The sequence below is a fragment of the Moschus berezovskii genome, chromosome 20 (genome assembly GCF_049115385.1).
Source record: "Moschus berezovskii isolate FMDL1 chromosome 20, NW_MosBer_1.0, whole genome shotgun sequence".
NCBI classification, from domain to species: domain Eukaryota; kingdom Metazoa; phylum Chordata; class Mammalia; order Artiodactyla; family Moschidae; genus Moschus; species Moschus berezovskii.
The window spans coordinates 42635870-42662000 of record NC_142479.1 but is presented as its reverse complement, the minus strand read 5'-3'; the positions used below and the strand labels follow the sequence as shown (position 1 = coordinate 42662000).

The window sequence follows — 26131 nt, the reverse complement described above, 5'->3', positions numbered from 1 at the left end:
TATCTCATGGACAGAGGAGCCTGGCAGGCGTAGTCCATGGGGTTGCAAAGAGTTAGATACGACTGAGCAACCAAGTACCATTTGCATGTTAATCAGCAGTCTGCATGCTCCTTACCCATGTGAGCAGAGTCACTTCCTGTTGCATTTCTGTGCTTCACGGCCCAGGCCCCACACCAGCGGACACTGATCACCCTCTCCTCTCACTGGCATCACCACTTGCTGCCAATGCCCAGCTCACAAAGGACTGCGGACCCTCTCCTTTCTCCTGCTGCAGACCACCCCCGTCAACACAAGGCTGCTTGCAGGACCTCGTCCTGCAAACCTGTTTGCTGTCCCTGTTGGGAACCCTACCTTTTCTTCTGTTTATCTCTTTTAGCTCATTTAATTCTTCTCCGAATAATCATTGTCACTGGAAACTTTTTTTTTAATGGGGTAAAATTCACATTCCTTAGCCATTTCTGAGTGCACAAATTAATGGCATTTAGTCGTTCACAACGCTGTGCAACCTTCAGCTCTGTCTCTTTCCAAAACATTTTCTTCACCCCAAAAGGAAACCGCACGTTTACAAACAGTCACTCCCCATTCCCCGCTACCCCCAGGTCTTAGCAACCTCTAATCTGCTCTCTGTCTGTGTGGATTTACCTATTCTGGATGTTTCACATAAATGCAATCATGCAATACGTGTGACCTTTTGTGTCGGCTGCAGAACACTCTTGAGGTTCACACGTGTGCCCTGTTATTAATATTAACCTTTCCATCCTTCTCTGTAGTTTGTCCTCCCAGTTATCTCAGGAAAGCCTCTCCAGACCATCTCCTTTCCCTTTAATTATATCTGCTAAAGGTACGAATGGCCAATTCTATACCTTCGAGCAGATCTCAAAGGGAAAACCAGACACTGGAGGTTCTTATCCTGGGATCAGAAATGTATTTCAATAGAATTGTTTTCCTTTGTAATCGTATTCATTCCATTTTACATGCTACAAAACATTACTGTGAAAAGGAATGCATCAGTTTTATCAGACTGCCAAAAGGGTCTATGGCACAAAAATACTTGAGTCCCCATAGCAAAGCCAGAAAACGCCTCGTTAACCTGCTATTGTGCTCCTTGCCTTCATTTTTGTCCTTTCAAAAATTTCCTTTCCACAAGTGTTCAAAGTGAATCAATAACAGCTTAATTTTTTGTTTATTTCTCAGTATTGTAACTGTTTTTTTTTTAAGTTTAAAAAAATTTTTAAAAATTTTTTGGCTGTGCCACGTGGCATGTGGGATTTTAGTTCCCTAACAAGGGATCAAACCTGTGCCCCCTGCCTTGGAAGCGCAGTCTTAACTACTGGACCACCAGGGAAATGCACTGTAACAGTTTTTAAACTACTGTTCAGCAAATTATCAGGTGGGTGGGATTTTATGAGCTGATCTGAGAAGTCAACCATCACTAGACAGTACGGGCTTTGTGTTCCAAGGAGACACTTATAAATGCATTCTGGAACATAACCCTAATGTACGTGGTGATCCTTCTGTGCTAACTCTCAGGCAGCTGCTTATGACTCTCGTCTTGCCTGCTGGACTAAGACTGTCCTGCTGATACCCTGGTATGGACTGTCTTCTCTGCCTCCTGCCGGGGGCGTGTAGGACAGGCTGAAGACTCGCAAGTATTTGTGGGTTGAGGACCATGAGTGATATGAGAGTGCCGAGGGGCAACACAGCCTGAGTCCTCTTCAGCTGGAAACTGGCATGTCCCCATCAGGTCATGTCAGTGTGGAGGGATAAGCTGGGAGTAAGAGCCACCTACTCACACTGAGGGCAGAGGACATTTGACCAAAGCCGATGAGCTGCCTTCACAGCGGTGTCACAGACACAGACGGTGGAGCTCGGGGCGCAGCAGCCAGGGCAGTGCAGCGTCTGGGGAAGGAGGCTTGCCCTCCACGGCTGCTATTAAGTTTGGCACAAGAGCAGGAATGTTGGAGGGAAATACAGGATGCGTTTGGGGCCTCGTGGGTTTAACAGTTTTGAGAACTGTCAGGAGACAGCATGCAGGTGGTGGACCAGAGTTCCCACGCAGACTCCAGAAGGAGGACAGGTGCTGTCCCCAGGTGACCTGGAGGGCAGTGGATGGCGGTACATGGAAGTGTGGAAGGACATCGGTGCCCAGGTCTCCCTCCTGGATCCTGGAGGTCACTAGGGGGCGCTCTGGTGGTGATGGGAGGAAGAACGCAGGCAGGGACTAGAAGATTTGGATAGTGAGCTCACGAGTGATGCGGGCCGGACACACCTGCAGCTGGCTCAGGTAGGGCCTCCACGTCGCGTCCAGGAGGCTCTGGCGGTATTGCTTTGTAAAGAAGCCCAGGTATGAGATGGAAGCTGCAGTAAGTAAAATGTCACCACATAATTTCCTCTCCTGTTGCTTGAAGTTTTGCACAGCTTCTGCCCATCTCACGTTTTCAGAGGCCAGGCCTCCCACCTGCCATTTCAAAGAGCAGAGCAGGGAGGAGGCACATCATACCACGGGCCACAGAGCCATGATTCAGCCACGGAGAATGCACAGCACACGTTTCCCAGCAGGGGACTCAGGACATCATCTGTGTGGCCCTTGTGATCAGTGCAGATTTGCACCAGCCACAGCAAACACTGCAGCGAATGAGCCCCTGTTCTCTGCCCTGAACCTGATGGGCTGTGGAGAGACAGGGTCTGAATGCAGGCTTCGGGGCTCTGCCCTCGACAGGCATAGAGATGAACGTGCCTGCCTCGAAGGGCCATGAAGAGGATTTAGTGTGACTGCATGTGATCAACACTTGGGATCATGTCTGGTAGTCAAAACACAGCAGAAAATCATGCACCTCTCCCTTCTCTTCAAATACTGAAGATATGAAAATCAAAGAAAATCAATTGCACTATAAATCACTCACAGTGGGCAGAATGGGCATGGTCATTAAGCTACAGATGCACAGAAACAAAGTCCCAGGACTGCAGAGCAGGGCCTGACTCTGTCGGCCCACGTCAGAGGCACCCTCCCTGGAGGAGAGACAGGCTCCCGATGGGGGCTGTTCGGTGAAGCTTGGCTTCTGTGCTATGCACATGCATGCACGTTCAGTCACGTCCGACCCTTTGCATCCCCTTGGACTGTAGCCCACCAGACTCCTCTGTCCATGGGATTCTCCAGCAAGAACAGTGGAGTGGGTTGCTATTTCCTTCTCCAGGGGATGTTCCTGACCCAGGGATCAAATCCAGATCTCCTACATTGCAGGCAGATATTTTTTATCTCTTGAGTCAACTGGGAAGCCCTCTGTGCTATGGTGTGATGACTGGTCACTTTTTCTTCTTGAAAGATGACATCCAAGGATGTCAGAGCTGAGAGACTTGAGGGACTTACCCCACCTGACCATCCTCACTCCGTCTTAGATCACACAGATAAAGATCGGAAAGTCCCAGCATCTTTTCAGAACCCTCAGGTCAGTGGAAGTGTAGGGGGAGCTTCAGAGACCATCTATCCTGAGTCCTAGAGCAGGGCCCCACCTCGCTTCCTACAAGGACCAATGCAGAAAAGTCTCCAACCGGGCAGAGAGAGGCCAGGGGAGATTCTGGGAACCAGGCAGGGAGTGAACGGACGACAGGCCGGTAGGGAGGGCCTGACTGCCTCCCGCTCGTCTGTGGAGGAGCTGCCTCTATACCCCGCCATTCAGTGAGGTTGGGGGTCTCAGAGCTGTGCAGCGGCAGGTTCAACACACAAGGGCTCAGACACACCTGAGGCTTCACCTCCCATCACTGGAGCGCGGCTGGTTCAGAGATGGTTATGACTCATCTGTCCCTGAACTGGGAAACCTGGCTTTGTTATATACATAAATGATGGCTGGAATAAACGTGTATGAAAAGGGATTGATTCCACTTCCTTTCACTGGTGAGGGAGGTGCTGTAAGGGCCCTCCATAAGGAGACATCACGTCCAGTGGGCGCTGCTTTGCAGGCTCTGAGCTGATGATTCACGATGAGAAATGTAAGCCACGGGGGATGAAAATGGCTGCAAATCCTGTGATTCTCTTCTTGTCAGGGGCTGGGGCCTGTGGTCCCTCTCCCTGGATCTGACACTGCTTTGACTAGTAGAACACAAGGAAGGATGCTGTGCTGGCTTTTGGCCCCAGGCCTTAAGAGAATGGGCCCTTCTACTTTCTGTCCTTGGGACACTTGCTCTTGGAGCCCTGGGTGGCCATGTAGGTGACTACCCTGCTGGTGAGACCAAGGTCATGGGTGGCCATGCTCCGAGTCAGCTGTCTGCCTGGCTCCTTTCTGCTTCTGTCTCAACGCCTCATCCTGTCCACACCCTTGTTATCAAATGCCCCACAGGGAAGAATGCCTGGGTTTGCCTATCAGAGGCTAGTTTTGTCTTCAACGATTCCCATAGCCGTTGCAGGTACAGGTAAGCGCGTCATGCCTCTTGAAAGCTGCCTGATGGATCCCACACCCTTCCTCCCAACCATCCCTGTAGGAAATCTCCTTTGACCAGATCAGGGTGTGCATGCATACTTTCCCCAGGAGTCAGCCTCTGCAGCCTGGAGCATTTTAATATTTCTTGCCACTCTTGTCAAAGTGGGGCTCAGCTGTGTTCATCTACTATGTACCTCTGAGGCACCTGACAAGCTCAGCTTGTGTAATTAAATCCTCCCTCTCCCCCCGCCCCATCCCTGGAGGCTCACACTTACCAGGCGGTTAGCAAGGGAGATGGTGCCTGCAGTCGCTTCAGCTTCTTGCTGACATTTGAGTTTGTCGGCTGTCGCTTTCTCAAACTTGGCCGTGAGTTTGGCCAGGTTCTCATTAAGGTGCTGTTGAGGAAGGAATGCAAGGTCTGTCAGTAATTTCAGTGCTTCAGAGATAAGGGTCCACGTGCAGGGCGTTTTTAAAGAAGCCCCGTGCTCCCCGGAAGAAGCTGTGAGGGACTGGGGAAATGGGGAGGGAAGGGAAGGAAGGCAATTTGGGGGGCTCTCAGGAAGATCCCCATGGGAGTTCAAAGGGTCCTGATCCAAGTGAGAGAACCCAGCTTTCATGTCCCTCCCCTAGTCAATGGTCCAGGATCAGGAGGGGGTAATGGACCAGGAGAAATGAAATGAAATGTTAGTTGCTCAGTTGTGTCTGGCTCTTTGTGACCCCAGGGACTGTAGCCCTCCAGGCTCCTCTGACTATGGACTTGCCCAGGCAAGAATACTGGAATGGGTTCTCCAAGGGATCTTCTTGACCCAGGGAATGGACCAGGAGAGAGAGACTTAAATTCTGTCTCTCTCTGTACTGGGGAAAATGGGTTCCAGTACTCTGAGAAAAAAGTGAAAGCGCTGCTTTGCTTTTAGAAGCAAAAGCTCACTGGAGCCTGGGGAGGCCTGGAAATGGACAGAAGGAGCCCAGGATCTGGAGTGGGGGTGCAGGGAGGAGCCAGACTGTCTGCTGCAGTTGGTTTGCAGGTTGGAGTTGGTCTGCAACCTGGGTCCTCCGCTTGCTTCAAGGTCTCAGGAGTATAAGACAACTTCACCTAACCTCCTCCATTCTCTCCAATTATCCCAAAGCAGAGGAACATTTTTTTAAAAAGACATGGTTCTGAGTTTTCCTAAATGCATTAAGAAATTAGAATGTAAGTACACAGTCTTTGTTGCCCCCACCATGCCTGTTTGCATCCACAAAGCCACCTAGTTGCATGGAAGACACCTCCAGAGAAGTCTCACATCTGTGTCACAGTAGGCTTCAGCTGCTCTGTCATCATCACCAAGTCACAAGAGGAAGAAATGAAGAGTCAGGCTTATACAGCCAAGCACCTTAACCGGGAGGTGGTGAGGCATCCAGTTAACGGGGGCAGGCTGGCCACATTCTTCGACCTCCTCTTCTTCCCAAGACTTCTCTAACATGATCATGAGTGAAAGTCGTTCAGTCATGTCTGACTCTTTGTGACCCCATGAACTGTAGCCTGCCAGACTCCTCGGTCTAAGGAATTCTCCAGGCAGGAATACTGGAGTGGGTTGCCATTTCCTTCTCCAGGGGATCTTCCCAACCCAGGGACTGAACCCGGGTCTCCCACATTGCAACCAGACTCCTTACCAATTGAGCCACCAGGGAATAAATTCAAGGGAAGGATTCAAACATGAATTGGAGGAAATCTAGACAGTGTAAGAAAATATAAAGTGAGAAAAAAATGAGAGAAAGTAGAGGACCTGTCAGAAGTTTTGATGGGCTTCCCTGGTGGCTCAGAAGGTTAAGAATCTGCCTGTAATGCAGATTTGATCTGAGTTTTATCCTTGGGTTGGGAGGATTCCCTGGAGAAGGGAATGGCTACCCATTCCAGTATTCTTGCCTGGAGAATCCATGGACAGAGGAGTCTGGTGAGCTACAGTCCATGGGGTCGAAGAGTTGGACACAGCTGAAGCGACTTTCACTTTCTTTACTTTGAGAAGTTCCAATATCTAATCAATATGCATTCCAGAAAATAAGATTAAAAAAGAAACAGAGGAGAGACTACAAATCATCTTGTGGAACTGAAGAAAATAAGTCTCTACAGGCCAAGCACAAAGAATAAAAAGAGTGACAGCTAAGTACATCAATGTAATGTTTCAGATGCCAAGAATAAAGAAAAAAATCGAAAGACTTCCAGAAAGGCAGAAACACAGCGCATCCACAAAGGAATGAGACCCTGACTGTTCATCAGACTTCTCACCAGACTAAAAGATAAAGCACTCAGTGTTCTAAGAAGAAAATATTAGCATCAGAATTTAATACTCAGTGAAACTGTCAATTCAGTGTAGAAACAAAAAGATATGTCCAGACCAGAATATTAGATAATTTACCCCTTATGTAACATTTCTGAAAACGTTATTTAAGAATGAGCCAAAGTAAAACAAGAGAAGAAATCAAGAAAGAACCCATGGGGTCCAGAAGTCTTTGGAATGAACCCAAGAGAGCAGTGAACGCGATTACTCTCTATCACTGGAGCTTTGAGTTGGAAACAAGAAAGTTCTTGGGAACAAAGGCAGGCTCAGTAGAACACTGGACTGGATGGAGATTTAATTTTTTTTAATGTGAACCATTTTTTAAAAAATCTTTATTCAATTTGCTACCATATTGCTTTTTTAAAAAATGTTTTGTTTTTTTGGCCACAAGCCATGTGGGATCTTGGCTCTCTGACCAGGAATTGAACCTGCACACTCTGCCTTGGAAAGTGAAGTCTTAACCACTGACCACCAGGGAAGTCCCTAGAGAGTTTTTTTTTTTTTTTTCCCCAAAGGAACTAATTGAAAGAGAGAGAGAGAAAGAGAAAGTAGAAATTCCAGGGGGAAAGGCATTTTATAAAGGAAATGTAATTGTACTTTGATCGGCTATGAACAATATAGACAGATTCACAGAATATAAATATAATTTATTGTTCTTTCAGTTTTTTTTAATCAGTCAGTGGGGAGTGCGTGGGACAACTGATTTTGGTTACAATGTAGGGGTTTTCAGTGTTGGTGATTCAAAAACCAGATAACGGTGAGTAATGATAAGGGAAGTGGGTGGTAGGAGGGAGGGGGGTGAGCTAAAGGCAAGGGCACTAACTACATCTTGAACACGAGGGCTCCAAGGAAGTGGCCTCTATGTGACTGAACAAGGAATTGAGGTCACGTCGGTGAAACAGAGTCACTGTAATGAGACAGGAGATGATTGTCGTCCAGCCTCCTGGAGCAGAAAGTCCACTCTCTGAAGAAGATACGTGACAAATGGACACAGCACAGCACGCAGACGGGGCTCAGAAATTCAGACGCGCAGAGCAGGAGGATGAGGCCAACCAGCCAGATGAGTCTAATGCTAAAAGGAATGGGGGCCGGTGGGGACTGTGACAAAATGCAGCAAAACGGCCTGCTCGAGTGGGAAGCCACTGCTTAAGGCCAGAGTCAGTCAGTGATATTCAGGAATCTTGTGATTGTTATAAGACTGGCCAGGAATCAGATTTTTTTATTTTAAATACTGGCCACCAGTTAAATCATTTCCAAGCAGTATGTGCAGGACAGAGAAAAGACATTTAAGCCATTGGGTTGCAAGCTCTGAGTGGCGTCAACAATCAGTTCAGTTCAGTTCAGTTGCTCAGTCATGTCCAACTCTTTGTAACCCCATGGACTGCAGCACTCCAGGCTTCCCTGTCCTCCACTATCTCCTGACGCTTACTCAAACTCATGTCCATTGAGTCGGTGATGCCATCCAACCATCTCATCCTCTGTCATTCCCTTCTCCTCCTCCCTTCAATCTTTCCCAGGATCCGGTCTTTTCCAAGGAGTCAGTTCTTCCAATGAGCATCAGGTGGCCAAAATATTGGAAATTCAGCTTCAGCATCAGTCCTTCCAATGAATATTTAGGACTGACTTCCTTTAGGATGGACTGGTCTGATCTCCTTGCAGTCCAAGGAGCCCTCAGTTCAAAAGCATCAGTTCTTCAGCACTCAGCTTTCTTTATGGCTCAACAATCAGTAGAAACAGACAAAAGAATGAAAAGGTCAAGAGACTGTCATCACTCACTCGAAGCTCTTCTCTGCTCTGTTATTTTACTTAATGAGTGAGTAAATGCCCAATGAAGATGCCTTCCTTGTTTTTATTACTATTATTTTTTTAAATTGTCAAGTTCATATGTGTTTGTGACAGAAAAAAGAAAATACAGATAAACAAAAACCATCCAAAATCTACTACTTGGAGATAACCACCACTATTCAAATTCGTTTGTATTTTAATTATCTGTGTAGTTGCTAATTTGTGTCCGACGCTTTGCAACCGCATGGACTGTAGCCTGCCAGGCTCCCCTGTCCATGGGATTCTCCAGGCAAGAATCCTCCTCCAGGGATTTTAATTATATATATAATCAAATTGAAATTAACTAGTAGAATGTGTCTATAAGATGCGTTTTTTTTTTTTTTTGCTTTATGCATCATGAATATAAAATTCTTGGTACAGCAGAAATGAATACAACATTATAAAGAAACTATACTCTGATTAAAAAAATTCTTTACTTGGAATTATGCTAAAATCCTAAAAACAGGCATCCTTTTCTTGGTGAAGGGGGGATGCAACTGGGAAGGGCTGGCTGTGTCCTCAGTGACACAGAGGGAGGCACTTTCCTGCCTGGGCGGGCGTCCATATGCGCAATGGGTATCAGTCCACCCTCCTGTCATTAGTAGGTGAGTGTCATGCCTATGTTGATAGGCATGTGGATGAGCAAAGGATGGAGAGGAGGTTGTTCAATGCGAGAAGGGATCTTTTTATTTTTAATTTCAAAAAATATTTTGGCAGAAGAGAAGCGCCTTCCTAAGGTAGCCAAGTATTTTAAAAATATTCTGATTGCTTTCACAGGTTGAATGAGCCCATCATGTGCGTGTTGGCTAACTGTAAAGGTATAAACATTTTGAAAACATTCCCTTCGCACCAAATGTTCCTTTCATTAAAATAACTTGAGTGAGAGAGAGAAAGCTTTGAAGATGTAGTTCCTGTAATACTTTTCTGAGAGAGACTGAAGAATATGAAAATAATCAGAGGGTCTTTCCTCCCCAGAAGCAGTCAACAGGGTGGTAGAGTGTTTTGCTCTTGGTGTTCTTTCAAGAGGGCCATTGTGAAGTGGATTATCAGTAATCTGGCCGTGAATATCTGGGTTTTATAAAGCAAACATACTGGGAGAGTCTTTGCTTTGCCAAAGCATCTCTTTTTAATAGAGAGTCTGGTTGCAAGGATCTTTGAACTGGGGGTCTTTAGCTGAGGAATTTAATCTATGGATCAATAAACCTGTGAAACTTGAAGCATGAAGCATGTCTCCAATCTTGCTTTTCATAATTTGTAAAACCCTTTTTATCATCACAAGAAATGTGCAGTAAGAATCTTATCTGCCTAGAATTCACACGTAGAAATGAAAGATCCAGGGAAAGTTTTGGCTTGAGCTTGACTGTGGTGGTGACCAGGGCTTGGACACAGACATGATGACATGTGCAGCTGATAGAGGAGCAGGTGGAGGTAATGCAGGGGTCAGGGGTCACAGGAACCAGGTGGTGGCGGCAGCTCCCTGTGTTCCTGTGGTCTGGGCTCTGGGCTTATGTTCTACCTGCTTGTCTCCTTTGATCCTCATGGCAAATTCACAAAGTGGGGGCTATTACTGTGTCCATTTTATGTCAGGAAGCTGAAGTTTGGGCACTTGAAAGCCCTTTCTATATGTCACTCATTGGTGAATAGCACAGCATAGATTGGAAGGTCTGCCAATGGGATTTTAGCTGCTGTGTCATTCTGCAGGATTCTGATTTCCACCTCTGAGTTTGGCGATACCCATTGTAATGGCTTCCCAGGTGGCGCAGGATTAAAGAATCTGCCTGCTGATGCAGGAGATGCAGGTTCAATTCTTAGCTCAGGAAGATCCCCTGGAGGAGGAAATGGCAACCTACTCCAGTATTCTTACCTGGCGCATCCCATGGACAGAGGAGCCTAGTGGGCTACAGTCCATGGGGTTGTAAAGAGTCGGACATGACTAAACGTGAACACATGTCATTTTAATGGCAAAGGTGAAGTTCAAGGGGAATCTCTCTTAAATAGGGGTGAATCCAAGGTCACCTCCATCCCCCAATCCTGGGTGAGGGACATACAACAAAAATATCAATAGGAGGCTAATAATTATATATGTATGGCCAAGGGACCACTCCCACCCCAAACCACAACACGCAAGGTGCTCTTACAGACTTCTATAAGGCAGTGCAGGTGGCATAACAGGTCCCACAGACCCACATGTCCACAGCAATGAGACTAAGGGGGCGGACAGTGGCCAGAATGGAAGATCCCTATGTCTCAAAGAGGAAAAAGGATCTCCCATTTTTTAACTTATCTACAAAACAAACTCACAAACAAGAGAACAGACTTGTGGTTGCCAAGGGGAAGGAGGTATGGGGAGGGATGGATTGGGAGTTTGGGGATTAGCAGATGCAAACTATTATCTATGGGATGGGTAAACAATAAGGTCCTACTGTATAGCACAGGAAACTATAGTCAATATCCTGTGACAAACCATAATGGAAAAGAATATATATGTGTGTGTGTGTGTGTGTGTGTAATTGAATCACTTTGCTATACAGCAGAAAATAACACAACATTGTAAATCAACTATACTTCAATAAAATAAGTTAAAGAATCTCCCTTTTTTGACCTTTTGTTCTTAACTATTAGATGTGCAAAAATATTAGATTCACTTGTGGCTAAAAAGATAGCAGCTGGTTCCATGGATAATACCATTCATTTATTATACGTATCCGTCTGTCATCTTTTCTTTCCTTGGAGGAAATGGAAAAAACCTTTTAGGACCAAAGCTTAAACCCATGGCCCAGGGGATCTGCCTTGTTTGGACTACAAGGTATTTGAGAAAGAAAATTTAAAAGTTCCCTCTATTGAAAAATTAGACTTTACATAACAATTTGGTTTTCTTTAAAAGTCAGGTCCGGGGTGCTGGGGCCTGGGGGAGAGGGCTGTTTGCCTCAGGTGGGGGTCACTTACAGCGATCTTGGCTTTAACGGCTGCCAGCTTCTCCTGGGCAGCAGCGAGGTCCGAGGTGGCCTTGCTCAGCGCTTGGCGCTTGGGTTCCACGTCACAGAACACCTCGTGAAACTTCACGATGTTTATAACCCAAGAGCAGAGGCCAGCGGCCGCATAGGACTTGGTGGCCACGAACTCCGGATTGAACTCGGGGTCCTGCAGATATGGCCTGATGGCCTTGAGGCAGTTCTCATGAATGTTCTCCTTGTCAAAGTGGATGAGGGAGTCCAGGAAGCTGTCCACCTTGGCCATGGTGACCTTGGCGGCCTTCCAGCTGCGGTCCTTGGGCACCTTGCCCCCGGGGGCTATGAGCACCATTACCGCTGCGCTGACATTGCTCACCGCCGGCGGCGGGGAACCGAAGGACTTCAGCTCGGTCAGATTGGTCTGCAAGAGAGAGGCACACTGTTAGAGGAAAATGCATGGGCTCTCTTTGTCATCGACCACTCATGGAGTCTGGCTCGGAGCGATCTGAGAGGGCCGTTTTGAAGCCTTTAGGTGCCTTCGGCATTTTAAATATCATAATTCATCAGAAGGGAACTGAGAACTCCCCAGTGGTTCCAGACTGCTCCAAATGGCTAGTCGAGACTCAGCGAGGTTCTCTCAGCACTTTGACCTGCAGCCCATCAGAAACACACAATTATTTCACATTTAACTGAAATGTATAAGGATGCCAACGTGCTCTGAAACAGGTAGCATGCCATGAATAAAAGATAAGGTTATTATAAATTAATTTCCATCTTGGATTGAATAGAAGAGCAGTGTAACCCAACTACATTTTTTTTTCTTTAATTAAACTGCTTTGTTCCATGAGCTTGTTCTAACTACAGCTGACCGTCCTGATAGCTAAGTGGTATTTTCTGCCAAGAAATAACGCAGACAGAAAGCCAGGCACAGCGTGTGCTGTTACTGCCTCTGCCTAGACAGGGGTTGGAGTTTTGCTACAAGTTTCACTTGCTCTAGAAAGATATGGCTGAAAGGCTTGACCTTGAAAAGCCAACTCGACCTTCTCAGGCCTTAGTGTTTTCATCTGTAGGTTGGGAGCAGTAAATCTGCAAGTGAAATTTGGTCAGAAATGCATATAAAGTTGATTTAAGGTTTGCTGTGACTGACAGTGAGGAACATGTAATCTCAAAAGCACTTGATTTCAAGGCTGATTTTGTGAACTGGGGAAAATCTTAATTTCAAAGATTAGATCCTTGTGCCAAATTAATTTGGGGGTGTTCTCAGACCTGGAAATCAAAACAGGAGGGGGATTATTTCCAGCACCTAATGGAAGCACCTAGGAAGATGCTCTATTTATTCTTGCCACTGTTTGCACTTTGAGTCATGAGAGTCTTGTATACAATGGACAGGAATGAAGGACAGCACAGGTGTGGCAGGTGTGCTTGAATACCTGTCCCAGTGGCCTCCCCTGAGCCAAAGAGGACAAAGAGGGTAAATACAATCAGAAACAAAACCCCCACAATTTTTAATATAATTTAAGTTGAGCATGTATGTTCAATGTACTGAATTCAGAAAAGATAAAAATGGATACAGATGAAATTTAATTCTATAACCTAGATATATCATTGTTAATATTTCAATGTAATTCCTTCTAACTTTTAAAAAATTATATATATATATATATGTTTTATTTTGGAATATGCTGGGCCTTTGTTGCTACATGGGTTTTTCTCTAGTTATGGTGTGCAGGCCTCTCCTTGTGGTAGCTTCTCTTGCAGCAGAGCACAGGAGCAAATGTCTTTTGATTTCATGGCTGCAGTCACCATCCATAATGATTTTGGAGCCCAAGAAAATAAAGTCTGTCACTGTTTCCATTTTTTCCCCGTCTATTTGCCATGAAGTGATGGGAAGTTAGATGCCATGATCTTAGTTTTTTGAATATCTAAATATAAATATATACATATATGTATACACACACACACACACACACATTGTATACAGTGCTTTTTCATGATGCTCATTGTCTCTTGCCCCTGCCCAGTGCTAAACAGAATCTTCACAGAGGCAGAATCTTTGTTCATGGAGGCGTCACGGCACCTAGAACAGTGTCTGGCATGGAGGACAGTCAGGGAGTCTCTGCTGAGTGAACAAACATGTCTGTACGGTCATTCATTTGGCAAAGGGGGGATGCAGTGGTAAATAAAAAAGTCAGTCCTTTTACTCATGCAGGTGGGGGGAACGGACACAAAAGGGTCAATCTTTGGTATATTAGAGAGTGAGAAGCGCTCTGAAGAAAAGCAAAAAGCAGGGCTAGCAGGCTAGTGGATTCTTGAAGCATGGTGGTATCACTTGACCAGGGAGGGGGTTCTGGAAGGACCACTGAGAAAACCTGCTGTTTCAGGAGGGGAAAGGGCAGAGAGTAAATGAGTGGGGAGAGGGCAGGCACGAATGCCAGTTCCAGCTCGATTCACACACACACACACATACACACACCCGCGCGCGTGAGAGAATACTCCTTTTTTAATTTAAAAATTTTGTTGAAGATATTCGGTGACAGGTAGAAATTTAGTTTTCCTACAGCTAAATTGAATAATCCTTTCCCAGATGACATCATGCTATCATCCTTTGTTTTTATGGTAAGAAGGGTCTCTCATATATATTAAGATGATGTGACAGTATAGTAACTTTCCTAGTTCTTTTACAGTTTCTTTCTTATTGTTCACCACTGAACTGAACTGAACTGAACCCATGGACAGAGGAGCCTGGTGGGCTGCAGTCCATAGGGTCACGAAGAATCGGACACGACTGAGAGACTTCACTTTCACTTTTCACTTTCATGCATTGGAGAAGGAAATGGCAACCCACTCCAGTGTTCTTGCCTGGAGAATCCCAGGGACAGGGGAGCCCTGTGGGCTGCTGTCTATGGGGTTGCACAGAGTCGGACACGACTGAAGTGACTTAGCAGCAGCAGCAGTAAAATAATGCATATTTATTGTGAAATATTTAGCAAAGATGAAGATGAAAACCAGACTCACTCATCCTTTTATTGCCCAGAGATAAACACTGGCCTGGTACGTTTCGTTATGTATGCTTAACAAACTAACAAACAGGCACGCACAGAAAAGAAAGATGATGAGTGAATACAGTGTGAACATATATGAATGTGGTATATGTCTGGCTCATTCAGTTATATACACATATACATATATGTAGACTTCCCAGGTGGCATTAGTGGTAAAGAATCCACCTGCCAATGCAGGAGACATAAGAGACGCGAGTTCGACCCCTGGACTGGGAAGATCCTTTGGAGGAGGGCATGGCAACCGACTCCAGTATCCTTGCCTGGAAAATCCCACGGACAGGGCAGCCTGGCGGGCTACAGTCCATAGGTTCACAAAGAGTCAGACACGACTGAAGTGACTTAACATACACACATGCACACATACATGTACATACATATACATATACAATCACTGTTTACATTATTTTTTTGAATCTGGCTTTCACTGAAAATTGTATCTTAAACTCTTTCATGTTATGAATTATTTTTGCAAAATATGATTTTAAATAAAGTATGTGCAATTTTCTACCATTTAGATGAGCCATAATTTAGCCAACTCCATATTGTTAAGTATTTAGGGTATTAAAATTTTAATAGCTGCTTAAATGATAATTTTTAATGAAATTAGAAATAAGTAAGCCCCAAATCAGAGTCAAATTAGACTGATTTAACATATAAAGTATTTGAGGAATAGTGACATCCTTAAAATGTTAAATCTTGCCTTACACAAACTTGGTACATCTATTTCCCTATTCATATCTTATTTTACACTCCTCAACAAAGATATGCAATTTTCTTCACATAGTTTCAATAAATTTATTTATGTTTACTTGTACCAAGAGTTTTGGTTGCTATCTTGAAAATATTATATATTCTAACTGGTTACTGCTGATACTAGGAAAGCTATTAAATTTTGTAATGGGCCCTTAACCCTCCCCTTTTATTTGTTTTATTATATTTTTATGACATCTATGAATAATAACACATTTGTCTGCTACTTTACAACATTTGCACGATTACCATTTTTCATTTATCATTGCATTGACTAGAAACTTTAGGGCAATTGTTTTATAATAGAAGCAAAGGGGGTCATTATTGTGCTTTTTCTTTGCTAATGGGAATTCTGCTAATGCGCGCCCATTAGACGGGATGTTTCATACTTGGACTGGGATTGATTGCTGCTGCTGCTGCTGCTAAGTCGCTTCAGTCGTGTCCGACTCTGTCTGACGCCATAGATGGCAGCTGACCAGGCTCCGCCGCCCATGGGATTCTCCAGGCAAGAACACTGGAGTGGGTTGCCATTTCCTTCTCCAATGCGTGAAAGTGAAAAGTGAAAGTGAAGTCGCTCAGTCGTGTCCGACCCGACCCCATGGACTGCAGCCCACCAGGCTCCTCTGTCCGGAGAAGGCAATGGCAAACCACTCCAGTACTCTTGCCTAGAAAATCGCATGGACAGAGGGATTGATTGCTATGTGTTAGCAAATTATCCAAATATCCTTTTGTTCCTACTATACTGAGAGTTTTAATAGGAATGGATGTTGAATTGCGTTAGGTATCATTTTTGACATTTCTCTAACTACAGAATTTTTTGCCTTTTTTTTAATGTGGACCATTTTTAAAGTCTTTACTAAATCTGTTACAATATTACTTCTGTTTCATGTTTTGGTTTTTTGGCCTCGAGGCATTTGGGATCTTAACTCCCAGACCAGGGATAGAACTCACACTCCCTGCATTGGAAAGTGAAGTCTTAACCACTGGACCATAAGGAAGTCCCCCAAAGCTATTCTTCTTTGATCGATGGTTGGGTATATTTACAGGAATAGCCTTACATAGGCAAAACTTTGGTTGGTAGCATACTGTTGTTTGACTAAATTGCTAGGCTTGATTTACCAGCATTTTATATGGATATCGTAAATCACTACTCATAAATTTGTATAATCTGAGGTTTTATTTTCTTGTGCTATTTCTATCAGTTTTAGTATCAAGCTTATCATATAATAAAGGTCTTAAAAAGTCCTGTAGGAAAGAACTCTGTTGAACTCTGTAACCCTAGAATTCTCAAAATCATTTAGTTATAAAATATACCTTTTATATAACTTGTTAATATTAAGTTAACCAGGGGCTTCCCTGGTGGCTCAGAGGTTAAAGCATCTGCCTCCAATGCGGGAGACCCGGGTTCGATCCCTGGGTCGGGAAGATCCCCTGGAGAAGGAAACGGTAACCCACTCCAGTATTATTGCCTGGAGAATCCCATGGATGGAGAAGCCTGGTAGGCTACCGTCCACGGGGTCGCAAAGCGTCGGACATGACTGAGCGACGGAACGGAATGGAATATTAAGTTACAAGTCAAATGACAGGAAGAAAATATTTACAACATATGTGACAAGACATATAGTAACAATTTATCTTAAAAACCCTATAAATCAATAAAGAAAAGGGAAACAATCTCATCAGAAAATGGACAAAGAATCTGAGCAAATAATGAAGGAAGTAATCTAAGTATTAGAATCAAACCATTCATAAATTTTTTAAATGAAAAAATTCTTGTGTTCTTAATGAGAAAAATTAGAATGACTGAAAATACTTAAGACTGGCAAGGATGTGGGGGAAAGCAGTGCTTACAACTATAAACAAGAGTAGCTATTTTGGATAGAAATTGAGCATTATTTATATAAAAAAGAGAACTATTGTTAGAGCTTCCTGTTGCTTCTGTGGGGCTTCCCAGGTGGCATTTGTGGCAAAGAAGTGAAGTGAAGGTGCTCAGTCATGTCCGACTCTGCGACCCCATGGACTGTAGCCTACTGGGATTTTCCAGGCAAGCATACTGGAGTGGGTTGCCATTTCCTTCTCCAGGGGAACTTCCTGACCCAGGGATTGAACACTGACCTATAATGTAGGCAGATGCTTTACTGTCTGAGCCACAAAGCCACCTGCTAATCCAAGAGACATAAGCGACAGGGGCTCAACCTCTGGGTTAGGAAGATCCCGTGGAAGAAGGCATGGTAACCCACTCCAGTATTCTTGCCTAGAGACTCCCACGGACCGAGGAGCCTGGTGGGCTACAGTTCCCGGGGTTGCAAAGAGTCAGATAGGACTAGAGCAACTGAGTATACACATTGCTTCTGTAAGAAATTACCATAAACACAGTGATTCAACGTGAACGTACAATCTTCCTATTCTGGAGGTCAGGATTCCTAAGCCGAAGATGTTGGAGAGGCTGGTTCTTTCTGGAGGCTGGAGCAGAGAGTCTGATCCTTTATGTTCCCAGTTTCCAGAGCCAGCCTCACTCCTTGGCTCAAGGTTCTACATCAAATGAGCTGTGTCTGCCCGCTCTGCTCCCACCATCATACTGCCTTCTTCTTCCGACCTTCCTGTCTCCTTCTTCTTTGGATCCTTGTGATGCCATTTAGGACCCAGCTTGGGGCTTCCCTGGTGGCTCAGATGGTTAAGAATTGGCCTGCAATGCAGGAGACCTGGGATTGATCCCTGAATGGGGAAGATCCCCTGGAGAAATGAATGGTAACCCATTCCAGTATTCTTGCCTCTAGAATTGTATGGACAGACGAGCCTGGTGGGCTACAGTCCATGGGGTCAAAAAGAGCTGGACATGACTGAGCGACTAACACTCTCACTTTCACTGGATAATCCAGCATCATCTCCCCACTGCGAGATCCTTGATTTAATCACACCCACAGAGTCACCATATGAAGTAAAATCCACAGGTCCCAGAGGTTAGGAGGTGGGTATTTTGAGGGGGTGGAGAAGGTATGATTCAACCTGCCATGTTGTTCTCTCAAACAATTGTATTTCCTATTTGGCCCAGAGAACTATTTGAACATATGGAGTAAAGATGTATGCACAAGAATATTTGTATTAGAGAAAAAGAAACTAATTAGACACTCAAGAGTAAATAGCTAAAAGAAATAGAGTACGTTATAGCCTGGAATACTACAAAGCATTAAATAAATAAGGTTTCAATGTATGTACTGGTGTGACACAGTCTTGTTTCATGAGAAAGAGTAAGTTGTCATTATCTATTTGTATTTAAAATATGATATATTTTATATGCATATAAACATATGATGCAGTGCATATAAAATATATCATTCTATAAACACAAATCTCCTGCACTGAAGTCTGAGCCTCCAGGGAAGCCCTAGGTGTTAGTCCCTCAGTCATGCCTGACTCTTTGTGACCCACTGGACTGTAGCCCACCAGGTTCCTCTGTCCAGGGAATTCTCCAGGCAAGAATACTGGAGAGGGTTGCCATTCCCTTTTCCAGGGGATCTTCCTGACCCAGGGATTGAACTTGGGTCTCCTGTATTGCAGGTGAATTCTTTACTGTCTGAGCCACCAGGGAAGACCTAGTGTATTTCATATGTGGATTTGCACAGATATAAATACACAGAAAGATTGCTGGATGAGATACAGCTCAAGCTTTTCCAGGAGTGCTGTCTTAGAAGAGGACTGGGGGTGGAGTGGAAGAAGGGTGACTTTATGTTTCATCCTGTATATTCTGTACTCTTTGAATTATTGTAATGATAAAAGTGCCATTATATGTTATTTGTATAATAAAAAATAAGTTTACTGGATAAAATGCATAGGAAATAAATAGAAAATTTCAAGTAACTCTGCAAGGAGAAAAAAAAGAAGCCATGAAATTGTAAGCAAAACCATTCTTCAACTAGGGCAGGAAAAGCTATACTGGATTTGCTTCAGTTTAGCTATAAAAGTGAAATAAAACTGCCAAAGCAGAGACTTAAAATGTACAGGGACTTACTACTATGCTCTGATTTACAGGTGTTCTTTATGTATTAACTAAAACTTCATTGTTAACTTTGAAAATGATGAGAAAATAGGAATGCGGTCCTTAAATACCAGAGTCCTGTGGATGCAAAAAAAAATTTGAGGATACTCAAGGGGTCCTTGTGTTCGTGAAGAAACATCTCCCCTGTTCTGTGTGGTACAATCTGATCCATTCTACTTCTTTGAGCAGGGGGTGGGGTCTGGGAGAAATGGGTGGGGGTGGTTAAAAAGTTACAAACTTCCAGGTTTAAAATAAATAAGTCCTGGGGATGTAGTGTATAGCTAACTGTGTTGTATATTTGAAAGTTGCTAAGAGAGTAAATCTTAAAAAAAGAAGAAAAAACAAAACACAAGAAAAAATTGCAACTATGCATGGTGATACATGCTAACCAGACCTAGTGTCATGATCACTTCACAATATATTTGTATATATCGAATCGTTATGTTGTACACTTGAAGCTAAGATAACATTATATGTCATTGTGAGGGATGAAGAAATTCAGTGACAGGTGTGTGAGGCTCCACAGCTAGTTTGAAGACAGTACCCATCATGTTATCTGGCACACAGTAGTTGCTGTTTAGTTCACTAAGTTGTGTCCAACTCTTTGTGACCCCATGGACTGCAGTTGGCCGGGCTCTTCTGTCCATGGGATTTTCCAAGCAAGAATACTGGAGCAAGTTGCCATTTTCTCCTCCAGGGGATCTTCCTAACCCAGGGATAGAATCCTCATCTCCTACATTGGCAGGTGGATTCTTTACCACTGAGCTACCATACATAGTAGGCATTCATTAAAAATGATTTTCATGGGCTTTGCTGGTGGCCCAGTGGTAAGAAGTCTGCCTGTCAATGAAGGAGACAGGGGTTCAATCCCTAATCCGGGAAGATCCCACAGGTCGGGGAGCAGCTAAGCCCATGAGCCCCAACAATTGAGCCTGTGCTCTAGAGCCCAGGAACCAGAACTACCGAGTCTGCCTGCCCTAGAGCCTGTGCTCCGCAGCAAAAGCAGCCACGCAGTTGAGAAACCTGCCGACCGCAACCAGAGTAGCCTGAGAAGAAATGAAGACCCAGCATGGACAAAAATAAGTGAATAAATAAAATTATTAAGAAAACATCATGCCTTTAGAAAAACGAGTTTCCCTTTCTTTGTGGCAGAGGTATCTAGGCCTCAAATCCAGTGCTTTTTTCTGAATCTGATCCCGTCACTTCTGTTATTTCTACCAGCAAAGGTCACCTAACTAATCAGCCATAAAATTAACCAAGAGTATTCATGGGTTCTCACTGTTTCCAGCCTGTGGAAACAGAAGAGATAACACTGTTATAAAGACATCATCAACCGCAACAAACTGAATGGCTGCCCTCTGTTAGCTAGTGATACTTCTCATGCGTTATCTAATCGAATCCTTATGACAACCTGTTGTTGCTGTTCAGTGGCTCAGTCATGTCCGACTCTTTGAGACCCCATGGACTGCGGCACGCCAGGCTTCCCTGTCCTTCACAACCTGATGGGGACTATATTACTACCACCTCTACTTTACAGGTGAGGAAACAGAGACTCAGAGAACATAAAGTCATTCCTAGGGTCACACACAGTGAACAGTACAGCCAGAATTTGGACTCAGCTCATCTTAGAAAATATAATCTCTGTGTCAAAAAATCTTATGAAAGACATTCATCTTCTTGGCAAGAAGTGATTCTCATTGTTGTATGGCAGAAACCCATACAATATTGTAGAGCAATTTTCCTCCAGTGAAAATAAAAAGAGCTTTAGGAGGAAAGAAAAGCTTTCAGGCTGAGAAGTGGTGGCATAATTGGGTTACACCTCCACTCCCCAGTCTATCCACAATTCCCAAAAGTTTCCTGGAGAAATCTTGTGTTTTCTATGAATGTGGGGTAGAGGCCCACTTAAGGGTTTTATAGGTCCTTCCTTTTAGGGACCTCCCACCACACATCATAAAAAACACCAAAATGCACTCATATCTCACATTTAATACAATTTATACATAACTATGGAGAAGGCAATGGCAAGCCACTCCAGTACTATTGCCTAGAAAATCCCATGGATGGAGGAGCCTGGTAGGCTGCAGTCCGTGGGGTCGCTAAGGGTCGCACACGACTGAGCGACTTCACTTTCACTTTTCACTTTCACACATTGGAGAAGGAAATGGCAACCCACTCCAGTGTTCTTGCCTGGAAAATCCCAGGGATGGGGGAGCCTGGTGGGCTTCCGTCTATGGGGTCACACAGAGTTGGACACGACTGAAGTGACTTAGCAGCAGCAGCAGCAGTATACATAACTATACATCACAGGAAAATTATGACCAACCTAGACAGCATATTAAAAAGCAGAGACATTACTTTGCCAACAAAGGTCCATCTAGTCAACGCTATGGTCTTTCCCGTGGTCATGTATGGATGTGAGAGTTGGACTGTGAAGAAGGCTGACTGCCGAAGAATTGATGCTTTTGAACTGTGTTGCTGGAGAAGACTCTTGAGAGTCCCTTGGACTGCAAGGAGATCCAACCAGTCCATCCTAAAGGAGATCAGTCCTGGGTGTTCATTGGAAGGACTGATGCTAAAGCTGAAACTGCAATACTTTGGCCACCTCATGCAATGAGTTGACTCAATGGAAAAGACTCTGATGCTGGGAGGGATTAGGGGAGGGAGGAGACGGGGATGACAGAGAATGAGATGGCTGGATGGCATCACTGACTCTGTGGACATGAGTTTGAGTGAACTCCGGGAGTTGATGATGGACAGGGAGGCCTGGTGTGCTGTGCTTCATGGGGTCGCAAAGAGTCAGACATTACTGAGCGACTGAACTGAACTGAACTGATACATCACAGGATTTTCCAGTGTCCTCAGTTTAGTCTCAGATGTACTGAGGCCCTAAGCCAAGAGATGCTACCTTCCAAAGTGAGGTGTACATTGGCTACACAGAATCCATAAAGGAAAGCTTCAGAGGAACTTTCCTGGTGGTCCAGTGGCTAAGACTCCACACTCCCAAAGCAGGGGACCTGGGTTCGGTTCCTGGTCAGGGACCTAGATCCCAAATGTTGCAATTAAGAGTTCAATGTTGCAGCTAGGGCTTCCCTGGTGACTCAGTGGTGAAGAGTCTGCTGGTCAATGTGGGAGACTCCAGTTCCATCCCTGCATTGGGAAGATCCCCTTGAGAGGGAAATGGCAACCTACTCCAGTATTCTTGCCTGGGAAATCCCAAGGACAGAGGAGCCTGGTGGGCTACAGTCCATGGGGTCACATGAATTGGACATGACCAAGCGACTCACAGTTCAACACCTTCAGTGAGAATGGCTGCTGAGTCTCACCCACTCTGCCTTTAAGGGAGGACAGGGGGCGGGGCATGTGTCCCTTCACATCAAGTCTAGAGAAAGGAGGGCTTTAAGGAGACCACTCAGAGAGCTTAAATGCAACTTGAGTGACACCGGACTGGGGTTCTAGCTTACAGAAATCTACAGCGTGTGAATGGCAGGCTAGGCCCCTGGCGGTGGAACTTGGGGGGTGTTTCCTACATGGGTGGCCAGCACTCTCAGGGCCCATCTGGAAGAAAGAGGTACAGGTGTTACCTGTGGCGCAGAGGTGAGCTGCTGGCATGGCCCACCTGGCATGGGCTGTCTGAGACCTTGACCAAATGGCCCCTATGAAGGGGCAAGTGAGTATCTCTAGACTCTTAGCAGAAAGAGGGTCTGCAAAGAAATGAAATGAAATGAGCTTCCAAGTAAACATCAGCTTTCCTCTGTGATACCAACTCCAGATGCCCTGCTTTCCATTTTCCTCCCTTAGCCCCTCAGCCATGGTCATCCAAATGGGAAAGAAAGTTAATTGTGAAAACTATAAAAGGAAGAAGTACTAACCACAGGCACCTCCCAATACACAGAGTATCTTTAAAGGGAACCAAAATAAAACTCCCAATGAACACACATCTTAAAAGTCATCTTTGTTCCACTAAAGGTCATGTGTATGAGCTGAATTTAGTTGACACACAGTTACACGCTGTTGACAACTGAGTACTTGCCAAGTTTGATTTTATAGATTTTTTTTTCTCTTTGGAGACAACATCTTACTTTAGTCTCATATCTTAAACATTTTCATAGGGCCTTAAGAGGCCTGCATGCATGTGCGTGCTAAGTTGCTTTAGTCATGTCTGACTCTGTGCTACCCCATGGACTGTAGCCTGCCAGGCTCCTCTGTCCATGGGATTCTCCAGGTAAGAACACTGGAGTGGGTTGCCATGCCTAGGAGATCTTCCCAATCCAGGGATCAAACCGAAATCTCTTAAATGTCCTGCATTGGGGCGGGTTCTTTACCACTAGCACCAACTGGGAAGCTTCGACCCAAGGTTTGAACTCAGCTCTCCTGAGTTAGAGGAAGATTCTTTGCCACTTGAGCCACCAGGGAAGCCCGTAAGAAGCCTATGTGTCCTATGGCACAGAAGAAGTAAAATGACCATGGACTGAATAGCCATAAGGTCCCTGGGCTTGCATTTTGAAGATGTGAGTTCAAGTCTGGCTCTAACATTGAGGTCTGTGACTCTGGGCTCTGACTTTCTCATCAGTGAAGTGAGGAGGCTAGACAGTTGACCCCTCCTGTCCCGACAAGTTTGGGACTCACATCTCTGGGATTTCACTGGTAGCCTGTGCATCCTGACATATATTTAGCGTATATAAATGTCTGCTTGCTCAGTGAATAAACCAGTGACAGCTGGTTCCAGCCAAGCCCTCTGGACTGTACCCTTGTGTCCCTCAGAACACCAGCGTGGCGGGGTGCCTTTGGGTCGGAGGAGAGGCTGCTCCTCCCCAGAGGGATGAGCAAGCTCGCACACGTTCCTCCTACCTTGTTGAGGGTGTTGAGGGCGGCCTGGGCTGCCGTCAGCGCCGGCTCTGCCTTGGCCAGGTCTTCTTCACAGTCCTTTTGCTTCTGCTGCACCTCCAGCATGATGAGGGCCACCTTCCGCTCCTCCTCATCGGCGATGGCTTTCTCTCTGCTCACCTTGTCCGTCTCCACGCCCACCACCTGAATCAGCTTGTCGGCATCTTCATTCTTCTGCCTCAGCTCCACTTCTTGGGTGGCCAGCTTGGCTTTCAGCTCATCCACCTGCAGGAGAGAAGTGGCAGGTTTTTTTCGAATGGGACCGTGGTGGGGTCTGACCCTGCAGGGCAGGGAAGAACGCCAGCTCCTGATGCAAAGGTGCAAAGCTGAGCTCTCAGCTGGGACCAAGCTCCCTGACCTGGGGAAGGAAAGGAACCCTGACCACCCTCTTCCTCTCTCCTCTGCAGCAAATGTGGTGGAAGAGTCTAAGCAACGGAAGCCGTGAACTTTCTTTCTCCTTGATGCCCAAATGACACAGGTGGCTTCTCACTGACCTTGGTGTCTGTGCCTTGTAAAAACCTCACGGACCTAACAACACTTTGCACATAGTAGGGCTCTAATAAGCAACAGTTATTCTTTAATTGAATTTGGCCAGTTTGGAATGCACTGAGGATTTAGCAAACTATAAAAAGTGAGGGTCCACTGGGTATCCTGAAAGATGGAATATATGAACAGACAGTGGCCAGACCATAAAAACAGAACTCTGACCTAGAACCTGCAGCAACCTACCCAGGAGACCAGCCATTATAGCAACCAGCTCAGAAAGCCAGCATGCCATAAGTCAGATTGAAGCAGAACAGGTTTCTGTGGTCCTTGTCCCTGCAATGTCCACAGCCTGCCTTTTGCCGGTGGAAAAACATTAGCCAAAAAATAAATTTAATCAGAGAGGTTAGAACATGCACAAACAAAGGAAAACAGTGAAGGGAGACCAAATAATAATAACACAGTCATTAAACATAGTCAAGGACCTTTGGTTTCTTCTCAAGGACTACAGATAATATTCTGAGCCATATCCTGTGTAGATACTGAAATCCCTACCAGGTGAAGAGGTCAACTATATAACGACCAGACTGTAGCCATGACATAAGCTGCCATAATTCTGAGAACTGGCCTCAGGGAAATGGGAACGAACTGACCTTGGAATTGAAGATTAACTGTACCTAATAAAGATGATGCTGGTCACACCAATGATGACCAATTTCAAGTTGACTGTCAGAGCTGTGCTGTTTCTGCATGTAGCCCCCTTCGTCAGCCTACAAAAACTCTTGCCCACTGACTGTTTCTGGGTAGGGTTAGTCAGCCTTTGGACAGACATCCGCTCTCCTCCCCAGTTGCTGGCATCCAAATTATGCAAATTTTCCTTTCCACCAACCTGGCCTCTATCGGCTTTTGAGTAGCCAGCGACTAGACCTTGGTTTGGAAACAAGTCTACTGTCTAAGTAACAGTCCAGGAAGACAGGCAATAACCTCTATAAGAATCAGTTCAAAATGGCAGGGACTTGATCAATAACAACAACTTTCTTAACTTTATCCCAGTGTAGGACCAGAAATGAGGGAAATTCATGAGAGAAATTCAAACATCCACCCCTAAAGGATCACACAAGATGCCCAGCTTCTGATCTTCCCTCCTCTGCCTCCCAACAGCCAACAGCCTCTGTCTGTGAATGTCCTTTCTTCCAACCATTTAGCTTTCCCACTCCTCTGCCTGCCTTTGTGTCTCCTGTTGTTGCTGCTCAGTCACTAAATCGTGTCTGACTTTTTGTGAGCCCATGGACTGTAGTCTGCGAGGCTACTCGGTCCATGGGATTTCCCAGGCAAGACTACTGGAGTGGGTTGCCATTTCCTTCTCCAGGGGATCTTCTGGACTCAGGGATCGAACTCGTGTCCCCTG

At 45.1% G+C, this 26131-nt stretch overlaps 1 protein-coding gene across 6 annotated transcripts in view; it reads right to left on the bottom strand.

The window, feature by feature from the left end:
* DNAH9 (dynein axonemal heavy chain 9) overlaps positions 1 to 26131 on the bottom strand; it is a 297242-nt gene that overhangs the window by 66337 nt on the left and 204774 nt on the right. For 5 of the 6 annotated variants that reach the window (XM_088828905.1, XM_088828906.1, XM_055407299.2 and 2 more), the window contains 4 exons: positions 24205 to 24465; positions 11504 to 11929; positions 4691 to 4810; positions 2270 to 2458 (listed from right to left, as the gene is read on the bottom strand). In XM_088828905.1, coding sequence (XP_088685031.1) covers positions 2270 to 2458; positions 4691 to 4810; positions 11504 to 11929; positions 24205 to 24465 — 996 coding nt within the window. Of the gene's footprint in view, positions 1 to 1789; positions 1913 to 2269; positions 2459 to 4690; positions 4811 to 11503; positions 11930 to 24204; positions 24466 to 26131 lie in introns of those variants that run through there. The other variant, XM_088828909.1, reaches the window with a different exon arrangement.